Here is a 12,473-nt window from a genome sequence, read left to right as displayed (position 1 = left end):
CGGGAATATTCCGCATAACTGAAACTCATTTGAATTGACCGTTATTTTGATCCACGAAAATAAATCTCGTGGTACGTCTGTTTGTCTGTGCTATCACTACAGCGCCATTTCTTAGTATTGAACATTTTTCGGGTGTCCCATTGAACATAAACTATGCTGCAAACTACTTTTGATTTCTTTGAGTTTTTCACTTGACTTATAATTTTAAACCGAGCTTTATTTTACCTACCGGTTTTAAATTTATAAATGCTAATGGGGTCCTAAAGTTTGAAACGTTTTTCTGATTTTTATATATCAGCTGGAAGAGTGCAATTTTCTGAGCAAAAAGTGATTTTTAAAAAATTTTTATCATTTTCCTTTGATTTTCTTTTTAAATGAAGGATAAAAATCTGCTCGAAATGCCTAAAATGACAGTTCTTTCATATACCGTACATGGGCGAAACGTCATCTAAGACCATTCGAGCAGTTTTTTATTCTTCATTTAAAAATCGAAGGTAAACGATGAACGTTTTTTGAAAATCACGATTTGCTCAGAAAACGCGGCTTTTTCAAATAATATATAAAACCGGTAGCTTTAGGACCCAATTGGGTTGTTTAGCTATCCACAGATTTTGGATATTATTATATCATCTAAATGAGTGTAATTTTAATTTTATATCATTGTCCTTCGATTCTTAAATGAAGAATAAAAATCGCTTTAAATCACTACAATGACAGATGGTACACATACATAAGACATACGTAACACTCAGGAAGAAATTTTCCAAAAAAGTTGGTACAAAATGAACTACTCGAATGGTACCACACCCTGAATAAAATCACTGTTTGAGTTGTTTTTGAAGGCAGTGTACATGCGTAGCCCTGCATTTGTCTCGTTCCTACTCGAAAAATGCTGCATTAATTTTGTAAATAACTTTTTGTCAGTTCCTTATGGGATTTTCTTTGGGGCTGGATAAGGCCGAGAAAAAGAAATTTTATTTGGTTCATTATTTATCGAGCAGTCTGACAGGGCGAGGTACGGAGTACTATGGGGCAACGTGTACCAGAAAAAAACGTCAGTGTTACGTATGTCTTATGTATGTGGTGCTATCACTGGCGTTTGTTTCTGGTACACGTTGCCCCATAGTACTCCGTACATTGCCCTGTCAAACTGCTCGATAAATAATGAACAAAATGAATTTTCTTTTTCTCGGCCTTATCGAGCTCCAAAGAAAATCCCATAAGGAACTGTCAAACAGTTATTTACAAAATCAATGCAGCATTTTTCGAGTAGGAACGAGACAAATGCAGGGCTGCGCAGGTACACTGCCTTCAAAAACAACTCAAACAGAGGTTTTTTTACAGAGGTTGGTACTTTCGAGTAGTTCATTTTGTACCAACTTTTTTGGAAGATTTCTTCCTGAGTGTTACGTATGTCTTATGTATGTGGTGCTATTGTATTTGGTTGAGCAAGCTTTGTCCTTTTCTTTTATAAAAACAAGTTTTTATTTTTCATTTAAGTCCCCTATTCTTGATTAAAAAACTAAAGGATAACGATAGACATTTTTTGAAAATCACGTTTTGCTTAGAAAATACAGCTCTTTCAGATGATATGAAAAACTGATATAGCTAAACAACCCAATTGGGTCCTAAAACTATACCAGTTTTTATTTTATTTGAAAAAGCTGCGTTTTCTGGGCAAAACGTGATTTAAAAAAATGTTTATCATTATCCTTCGATTTTTAAATGAAGATAAAAAACAGCTCGAGATATCCCAAATGATAGTTCGCCCATGTACGACATATAAAGGCGAATTATCATTTCAGACATTTCGAGCAGTTTTTTGAATTACATATTTTCACCTGATACAGTCGCCGTTCGATAACTGCAAGTCTTTTAACTGCAACACTTTTTAACTGCAAGACCGCAACTTTGCAGTTATCGGACCGCAATCCGTCAAATCTGAAGTTAAAGTCATATTTGACATTGAAGTGACAAATCTCGCGGTGGGATTCTAAATGCATTCGAAAATGAAAATTGTTGAATATCTAGAAACATTCCAAAAGGACTTTTTCATTTCGATTTCGTTTACTTGTTGTCTCTTCATTCTAGATGGGAGATTATAGATCTCCACTATTAAGGGGTTATATACCTTTTTGGTCGAAAAAAATGAGGGAAGTTTGAATTTAGTTTTAAGTGCATAGCACGATTTTCACTGCATCAAAGTGGTATTTTTCTGAAAGTACAGTTCATCAAAAACAACAGAATACGTTTGATTTTGAGATATACCAATTATTACCGGAGTAATGGCCGTTTCCCCGAAACGCTATTTTTTGCAGAGGCTTGCGGTGATCCTGATAGAGACTTAGCGGGTCAACCGAAATAAAAAAACTCATATTATTTCATTAGTTTAGAAGTGTGCCGTGTCCTTGAACGATCGCTTTTATGAGTATTTTGTTTTCAGTGCAACGGAACGTTTTTCCCAAAAAATGCACGTTTTGAGCGCTAAAAATTGCATTAAATTTTTTTTGCGGCAAAGTGTAACTGTATGTTTAAAAAAGCGATCGTTCAAGGACGGGCGAATTTAATAACGAAAATTTAAAAAAAAGATAAAGGAAATCGGTTTAGTAGTTTTCCCGCAATCAGGATCACGGCAAAGTAATTTTTCGGAAAACACTATTCCGAGATAATTGCGTGTAAAGTTTTAAGTTTAGCTTATGCGGCCGTGGCGAGGCGCCCTGCAAATCGCTCTAACTTTCTTTCTTTTGCTCAGATCTTTATGAAAATTTGTGAAAATGTTCTCAAGATGTTGTATTTGAAGATAATGCAATAAAAATTTTTTCGGTTTTTTGAAAGCTAAAAAGGTATATAACCCCGCAAAATAACTCCTTAATCAATGAAGCAAAATCACCATGTTATGTGGTTCACTTGCCGTAATTATTATAATTATAAAAGAAAAAAATATTCCTTGTGCATTATTTGGCTAGCTTTCACTACTCAGTGAGGCAGTGCATAGTAGATCACAAACAATATTTTGTGACCTAGCGTTAAATAGACCATTTTAGGAACTGATAGGTGTCACGGATCCTGCTGAAATTGATGTTGCTTTTACTTGCGTTATGTCAGCGATTCCGAGCTTTCTGTCAAAATTTCATTCATGAATTGAGTTTAGAAACGTCTCGTAAAATGATCTTCTGTAGTGATGAACTTTATTTTCGCCTACATATTCGTTATGTGAAGTAGTTACTAAAACGCAATAAATTATGATGCGGAAATATGAATATCAAATTGATTAATCAAAAAGCTTACCTATTTTAGTTTTCTGCTATTTTTTGCTACTACTTCATTAAAAAAATACATTTCGACATAACTGAAAACAAAAATGGTATTGACGGTCCCCCTCTAAATTTTGGCATGTGTCAAGTGCTGCAGTTATCGAACGGCATTCGATAACTGCAATGTAAACATGTTGCAGTTAGCGAACGACGACTGTACATAAAAATCAGAAAATCGTGTAAAACTTTAGGACCTAATTTGTTCACAGCCTGTGAAAAAATACTCCAGCTGAAGAATAATAAATATCACTCAGTGTACAAACATCAGCGAACGTGCCCCCGATTCAGCTGTCAAACGTGGTCTCGCTCTCGACCTCGAGATTTTCTCTGTTCTCGTCGTCAGTCACGCACGAAAAATTTTTCTACTCCCGTTCCATCCTCACTTTTGTTGGTCGTGTTTGCAGCAGCATTATAATACTGGTTACCGAGTGAATAGTAGTGAAAATGGCTTCAATAAGTTTGTTAAACCCGAAGGCCGAGTTCGCCCGTGCCGCTCAGGCCCTGGCCGTAAACATTGGTGCCGCGAAAGGCATCCAGGACGTGATGCGAACGAATCTTGGTCCGAAGGGAACGATGAAAATGTGAGTAGCACGGCTTTACGCCTACGCTTCAGATGGGATTGTTTTTTCGATTTTAGGAAGTAATTTGCTTTATTCATGACATTTTTAGTTGTTGAATACTAAAAAAGGTAGCAAATAATTGTTCCGTAGAAAAATCTTTGGGAATACCGATAACACTGCGTCTTGTAAATGAGTCATTGAACCTAACCTCTATTCATTTTTTTTTTGCTCTTAATATTAGGTTGGTGTCTGGTGCCGGTGACATCAAGATCACAAAGGACGGAAATGTATTGCTACATGAAATGCAGATTCAGCACCCGACGGCCTCATTGATTGCACGTGCCAGTACCGCACAGGATGACATGACCGGTGACGGAACAACTTCGACGGTGTTGATCATTGGGGAGCTGCTTAAACAAGCTGATTTGTATATTTCTGACGGGCTTCACCCTCGCATTTTGGCCGAAGGATTTGATCAAGCTAGGGCACAAGCTCTGCAAATCCTGGACCAGATGTCCTATCCGATCGAAGTGAACAAGGAGAGTCTGCTGAATATTGCTCGCACTTCTCTGAGAACCAAGGTTCATCCACAGTTGGCCGATTTGCTGACTGAAGTTTGTGTCGATGCTGTGCTGGCTATCAGAACCGAAGGAAAGCCAGTGGATTTACACATGGTCGAGTTGATGGAGATGCAACATAAGTCAGCTACCGATACACAACTAGTGAAAGGAATCGTAATGGATCACGGTTCCCGTCATCCGGATATGCCGAAACGTTTGGAGAATGCTTACATCTTGACTTGCAACGTGTCAATGGAGTACGAGAAGAGTGAAGTCAACTCAGGTTTCTTCTACAAGACGGCCGAAGAGCGCGAGAAGTTTGTTCTTGCCGAGCGAGAATTTATTGAGGAACGCGTGAAGAAGGTTATTGAGCTTAAGCGAAAGGTTTGTGCGGGAACCGATAAGAGCTTTGTCGTAATCAACCAGAAAGGTATTGATCCGATGTCGCTGGATATGCTGGCCAAGGAAGGCATCATGGCTTTACGGCGAGCGAAACGACGCAACATGGAACGCTTAGCTTTGGCTTGCGGAGGTGTGGCTCTTAACTCGTTCGACAATATGGACGAGTCTAATCTGGGATTCGCCGGAGTAGTCTACGAGCATGTTCTTGGTGAAAACAAGTATACTTTCGTGGAAGACTGCAAGAATCCACAATCGGTGACTATTCTAATAAAGGGACCGAACAAATATACTTTGACGCAAATCAAGGACGCCGTACGAGATGGGCTTCGTTCCATCCATAATGCTATTGAAGATCGCAAACTGGTGCCGGGAGCTGGAGCTTTTGAAGTTCGGGCCCACAACAAGCTGAAGGAACACGCGAAGGATGTGAAGGGTAAGACTCGTCTCGCAATCCAGGCGTACGCGGATGCCTTGTTGGTCATTCCGAAGGTGCTGGCCGTAAACAGTGGGTACGATGCACAGGATACCATTGTCCGACTCCAAGAGGAAAGTCGCCTGGATGGAGACCCGATTGGGTTGGATCTGTCTACCGGGGAACCGATGAAACCGGTAGATTTGGGCGTTTTCGATAACTACATCGTCAAGAAGCAGATCCTCAATTCATGCACCGTCATAGCTAGCAATTTGCTGCTGGTGGATGAAATTATGCGCGCCGGAATGAGCAGTCTGAAGGGTTGATTTGGCTCGCCTTCGAAATACTTCTCATAACTCCCAATTTATGTTAACGTATTAAGCACGGTTTTGTTTATTTAACCAGTTCATTTAGATTATTCGGCACGCTTGATTATAATCTTTACTTACACGAACACTATCGCAAATCGCCGCTGTGCGCGAGTTTCGTTTCGTTTTTCGAGAATAATAAAGCTTGACATGCAAAAAACTTACTCGTTCAACGATTTGAGTAAATATCACCGGCCAGATTGAATAAGTTAACAAAGTTATTTTTATATCCTCAGCAACGGCTAGGAGGGCAATATCACCGAATACCATAAACAGCAATTAGATTAAAGTAATGAATTTCTCCTCAACTAGAGGTATGGATATTTGTAAGCACGCTCGAGGTTATTCAACTGGATAGGCCGATACACAAATGTGGTGCGTTTTACTCTTTGTCCTCTCAAAAAAAATTTTTTTTGGCTTGCTTTACAGATAGTTTAGTTTCTTAAATCTTTTCTGAATAAATCAGTCGCTTCGAAGGCCCAGAACGAACTGGCCGCGGCTTGCCTTGACGTGGGTTAATGTACAGCCCCAAATAGAGCTGTACATCAACCTGCGGCACGGCGAGTCGCCTTCGCAGCGCAGGCCGAACCAGTAAGTTCCAAGGGGATGACATCATGCTATCTCTTTCTGAAGTGAAGAGTAAGGGGTCGTTCTTAAACCACGTGGTCATATTTTGATCACGTTTTATACCCCCCGTGGACTTTCGTGGTCTTTTGGCACCCCCCCCCTCCTTCCGAATTTAACCACGTGGTCTTTTCATTTGTCAACTGCCAAAAATTAGCTTAAATTTTTTACATTTTCGTTATTAAACTTTCAGTACCTATATTCTTTCTTGATTCAAAAGCTTCATTCTTGACTTAGTGGCAACAATAAATTATAAGTCAGGAAAAAAGACCACGTGGTCATTTCGTTAACATCTCCCCCCTCCCCCGTTCGTGGTCTTTTGACAAACCTCCCCGTCCCCCTCTTTATGACCACGTGGTTTAGGAACGGCCCCTATTCCTGAAACCATTTAAGTGAAATGGAATTTTTGCTGGACTTTTTTCATATCTGTCAGGAGAACCGCGGACCATTGAGATGTTGGATACGCAGCGAATATTTGGGAATTGCCAGTGATAACATAGTCCTGGTATGTTCACGGGCTAATGGAAAAAAGCTTTTCTAATATGGTTTTTTTTCTTATACAGTATTTTTCATGTATTTGCCTTTGAATACTCAGCACTTTAGAAACAATGTAGAAATAACAATGTTCAGTAGATTTTGACGTAGAATACATCTTACGGCAACAATTACAGGAACCCAATTTTAATACAGGGATCCAATTTCAAAACCGAAAACATCGAGAGCGTCACAAAAATTGTCCAATTTCAAACGCCTTTTCCTAAAAAGGACGACAAAATGGAGTACCTAGTTAGCCGGGAATGCACTTGTCGGGCTATATAAGAGACTATTTTTCCTCAAGCAGATCAGTTTACTAGCAGCAGGCAGCAGCAGCGGACATCCACACCAATGACAGTAGGCGAAGTGGATCAGCATCGGGCAACAGCGGCGGTGGTAGTGGTTAGCTGCAGTTCTTACCTCTTTCAGTTCGGATTCCCTTCGATGTGAGTTGGACCCCACCAGCGGTAATCCGATTCAGATATCGTTGGGTGAATACAACCCAAAACTGGAAGAGACTCGCACCGCCAGGTGGTTTGAGATGCCACCATCATCCAGCGTATGTATATATAGGGTGTGTGCACATAGCGTGTGAATATTTGTAGCGTGTATCCCTAATATATAAGGTGTGTGGCTAGCGTGTGTGGCTTGCTTTATAGCGTGTGTATGTTTATAGCAAGAAAAAATGTTATTCATCAATTATATAACTAGATATCTCAACGTAAAACTGGTGTGTTTTGTGCTAAAACTAAATACTCGGCTCTTTGTTGATTTTTTCGTTGCTTTAACAGACCTGAAATAATATGGATGTGTTTCAGAAAATCTGAGCCATTTAAAATGGCATTCAAATCGTCATCACCAAAATAGGTCAAATTTTCAAACTCGTTTTTCTCGAAACGTCAATTTTTGAGTTATCTAGATTAAGCACTGAGGGGACGATATATGCTATATAGTTTATAACATGTGTGGCTTGCTATATAGTGTGTGTGGCTAGCAGTATAGCGATTGAAATTTTCATATATACATAATTGCTAAGAAATCACCTTATGTAGAATTTAATTATCACTGTAAATCATCTAAAACTAAATAAAAAATTTGCCATGTTGAAAAAATATTCACTTGTCAATAAATGGCATTGACAAACACAATCAACCTCAAAGTTTATCTGAAGAATTTCTGAGCTAGTGAGCCTGAATCGCATAATTTTTCGCGCAAGTCTTACTAATTGCAGAAATTAGTTGTAAAATTATCTACGCTATCGTAAAATGCAGAAAATTGTTATTTGAATTGTTATACTATAGATGGGGGAATGCACTATTTGCCCTCGTCTATAGCCTCTTCGTAGCCACTGCCCAATTTAAGATATCTTAGTGCAACTTGATACAAAAGACAGTCTCAAAACAATTCAATTTCATTCTTATTTTGGATATGGCAGCAAGTGAAACCGCGGTGCCGGCTACAGAGGTAAACGTCATTTGGAGCAAAGAGACTATTAAATAAATTAACCCCGATTGAGTGTATTCCCAAACCTATTCCAAGAAAGCCATTGATATAAGACAGGCTGTCGTATTCTACGTTACCTCTGCGGTCGTGTCTTATAAACAATCTCTTCAACTTTTTTCACAAGTTTTCAACTGGAAATGCTTTCCTGAGCCATTAACCCTCTAGTGCCCAAATGATTTCTAAACGGACTTCGATAAAATCATTATAAACCATTATAAACACTTTTTAAGTATTTATTATTGCTTTTCGGAACTTCGACTGAAGCCCGCCAAATGGCGGCATTGGGCACTAGAGGGTTAAATAATGCGGAATACCAATACTAAGAGAAAAATGTCGGATAACAATAACTTTTCGTGTCCTACACTGTAAGCAGGGTGGCCACTCAAAATCGATTTTCGGTTTCCCCGATGAGATAAACATCAATTTTTACATGTTTATTCATGTCCTTGCAAAAATAGTGACATGAAACAATGAAAAATATGTCTCCTTCTTCGCTTTTAGCTGTTTGCGACTTTAGCAAGTATCTTCATACAGATCTCTTGCCCAATTTTCACTCTTTTTGTTTCCAAGTCGTTGACAATCTTCGCCTTCTCGTGCTTTTTTGATTCCTTCTGCTTTTACTCTCTGTCAACCTGCTCTTGAGCTTACAATGCTTCTGAATAAGGGTGTCAATAAATTCAACCATCGAACTTCTTTTTGCGTTAGGGCTTAGAAGTTATTTTTCTTCGAAAAAAGTTCTTATGCAAAATTTGATCTCAGACTTTGGAAAGAAGAGCCTTAGAGTGACAAATAAAAAAATGCACATGAAATTGTCATAATTTATTTTTTTTAATTTTTGATAACGAATGTCTTTGAAATGCACAAAACTTCGAGGTCTGTTATTTCGAACCAAGTTTTTTTTTCGAAAACTTCGACCCTGGGACTTTTGAGCTGGACCCAATGGCATGTATGAGAGATTTCTCAGATCCGTAAAATAAATTCAACCGACACTTTGAACAAACAATTTGAAAAAAAAATTATTAAAATCAATCAGAGGATGGTGTTACTTTTTCTGGTAATTTGCATGACAAACCATGGAAATTCAGAAATCCACAAAAAAACCAGTGAAAAATCACAGCAAAAACTGTATAAAACGCAATTTGTATGTATTTCTGAACAAAATCATGACAGTTTTTTAGGAATTTAAAAAATATGAGCTCCTTTTTCCATTGTTAAATCTAAATGGAAATCGTTACGTTTCAAATTTTTAGGGCAAAATACCACATTTACGATTGAAAAAGAAATACTTTTTTTTTGATATCTGACATGACATTTTAATTTGAAAGCTCTAAAATAATTTTCCTTCTTTTTGCGTAACTAATGTTTGGTTTTGATATAGAAAAAATGAGAAATATTTTACAAATAGCTCTTCAAGGTGGAAATACAGTAGTCAATAGGACGAACACAGAATAAAAAAATAACTTGTTTTAATTCTGCAAAAAAAAAAAAACGCAAAAAGACGTATAGAGTTTGTGGAAATTTTTGATATACATTCTCTTTAAGATATGTCACTTGAAATGCAATAATAATGTTCTTTCATAAAAATGCAAATCAAAACACCTACAATATAAATGTCCTGCTTGTAGTCAAAATCATATTAAAAATCAAGGTTTATTTTTCAACCGGACTTTTTCCGACCTCAGAAGTAAAACCCGGGTAGGTCCGTTCCGGTTTGGTCCGATATGAAATCGAGCTTTAAAGATTCCAGTCCTATCTGACTTATGGTCGGACTCCAATGTTGAACACTATTCACAAGAACTTTCAATGCGCCTTCCACGACGCTGATAGTGTCGTATACGATGTTTTAGGCAATCAAATTTTTTTCCAGCTGGTGCAAACCTGAGCAGTCCTTGTTCACATAGGAAGGGGGTTGGATATGCAAGATGAGAACGTACAACCATTTTCCTGACAAAATATGTTACGAAATAGCAAAATATGTTTTTTTTTTGTCTGATCAAGCTTGATTTTATTTAACGCTACGAGAACTACGATTCCGCTGCTGACTTTGACTGAAGTTAACAACCAGCATTTCCATAACTGGCAGAATTTTGCCAATTAGGTCATCATGCAAAAAAAAAAAAAAAAATACAGGATTCCACCGCAGGCATGCAGTATCTTGATTTTCCCGGTTTTCCCGTCTTTTTTTTCCGATGATTTGAAATTCTCGGCTTTTCCCGGTAGAGTGGCCACCCTGTGTAAGGCCTTACTTACCTTACCAAACAGTGTCAAACTGTGGTGTAGCCTCTGCTATAATACGTAAGAGCCGTCTCGAATCCAGCTCTGCAGCCTGCGTTGGGTTCGTAAGTCGTCTTCCACCTGATCGATCCTCTGTCGTCCGACATCCTTTCGACAAGTTTAGCTCACCGCAACCTGTCAAATTCAGCGGTGTGGTCGCAGCTCAATAGAGGACTACAGTAGTATGCAGAGTAGTCCATCTCCTTATCTCAACCCTCTGCATGCTCCGAAGGTGTTGAGGTCCGACAAAGAGTAAACATGAGACGGGAACTCAAGAACAATCAAGTTTTATTAATTAGTTAAAAATACGTCTTGCTTGGACGGGAGCTCAAATAGGAATGAGTTATTCTAAAGCCTTTTCGTGAATTTAACAGTCACGTCAGTCAGTGAAAAGTCAGCGGTTGCGTTGTTTCTCAACAGAAGGGATTCGAGAGTGAGTAGCTTTGATAAGTCGTGTAAGTTTGGCAGGAAAACCGCAGTCGCGTATCATTACCCATAGCTGGTGATCAAGTCCACGAAAACGTAATGTATGGGCACGTTGTACTCCCGGTATTTCTGAGGGTCACCCGAGAGTGAAGAATGCTCCCGGTACTCTAACCACATACATCACTCGATCCATCGTCGCTTTGACCAATCGCGTTAGTTTGTTCGGAAATCAGAAGGCGTGCATTATTCGCCGTAGCTGGTCTCGATCGATTGTGCCGTCCCAGCTCCTGCACATATCGGCTTGTGGTACGTAACCTTCCGGGGGCGGTTCAGCTTCCTGTAGAACTTCCGAATGTCGTTAGCTTGGTACAGCTTTTTGATCACGACGCGATCTCGGTCCTCTTGTTGCCGCTTCTTTCTTCGGAAGACTGAGTTTTGGCTGTCACGTGTTCGTCGGTATCGCTCTACGTTCGCTCTCCTATGGTGTTGCAACATTTTTGCCCGTGCTGCGTTTTTATCCTCAACTAATGGTTTGCATTCGCGCTCAAACCAATCGTTTCTATGATTCGGAGCCCTTGAACCTAATAACGCTACACCAGTGGTACCTATGATGGATGCCATGCTCCTCCAGCCGTCTTCAATTGTAGCTGCTAATGGATCCTAGAACAAATTTACTGCCCCAGAAAAGACATTCTCTTTTTCTTCTTCCATATTATCAAAACGGTTGTCTTCGGTATTTTTTTTTATTTTATTATTTTTTTTCTCTTTTTCTCAATAATAATTTACAAACATAAATTAAAAACATTCTTCATTCTTCCATTTCCTCTTGATTTACTTTTTTTGTTTTCCCTAATTTTGCTGCAACACGCTGTTCTTTTTTACTTCTTTCAGTTTGTCCATTCCGCAATTGTTTCATATAGTGTGTTTATATATAAGTGTGTGTGTCTGTGAATGTGACTCACTACTGGCGCACAAGGCAGTCGCTGCACCGATACCCTTGCATCTCGTACATTCATTTTCTTTTCATGCGGTGCGACGCCGCGATAAAACACGATGGCTTGGTAAATGTGTGTTTGTTACAGTCTTCATGTTCACATTCACGTTTCAACTTCGATTCTCGAACACACCTTGTTTCTTACAGAGGATTTTCTTTTTCTACTCATTCGAACATTTCGCATGAATTATTTACCTTATCGTGTACAGTTAATGCTAACTTTTCTTCATTATTATACATAAGTTAATCACAAATGCCCACCGAAGGCCTTTGCACTCATCTCTTTTTTCTCTCTCACACACGCTTGCACTGCCGTGCACATATTCACACGCCCACAGACACACGCACACATACATAATGCAACACCAACCTATCAAGACCTCTCCGAACTCGCAAAGTTCTTGAGAAGCGCGAAATCTTTCCGTTTTTTTTTTCTTTACCCACCGAAGTGAGCACAATTTGTTGCTGTTGTTGTTATACACCTATTTATTATTTTAAATAT

At 38.9% G+C, this 12,473-nt stretch overlaps 1 protein-coding gene across 1 annotated transcript; it reads left to right on the top strand.

Moving 5' to 3' along the window:
• The first annotated feature begins 3,624 nt into the window (after nt 1-3,624).
• On the top strand, nt 3,625-5,780 carry LOC129731711 (T-complex protein 1 subunit zeta). The gene is made up of 2 exons (XM_055691928.1): nt 3,625-3,895; nt 4,116-5,780. The coding sequence occupies exons 1-2, from the start codon at nt 3,759-3,761 to the stop codon at nt 5,572-5,574; spliced, it is 1,596 nt and encodes a 531-aa protein (XP_055547903.1). The 5' UTR covers nt 3,625-3,758; the 3' UTR covers nt 5,575-5,780.
• Nucleotides 5,781-12,473: the final 6,693 nt, after the last annotated feature.

Source organism: Wyeomyia smithii, chromosome 3 (assembly GCF_029784165.1).
Source record: "Wyeomyia smithii strain HCP4-BCI-WySm-NY-G18 chromosome 3, ASM2978416v1, whole genome shotgun sequence".
NCBI classification, from domain to species: Eukaryota; Metazoa; Arthropoda; class Insecta; order Diptera; family Culicidae; genus Wyeomyia; species Wyeomyia smithii.
The sequence above is the reverse complement of the archived record's forward strand: the minus strand, read 5'-3'. Positions and strand labels throughout refer to the sequence as shown.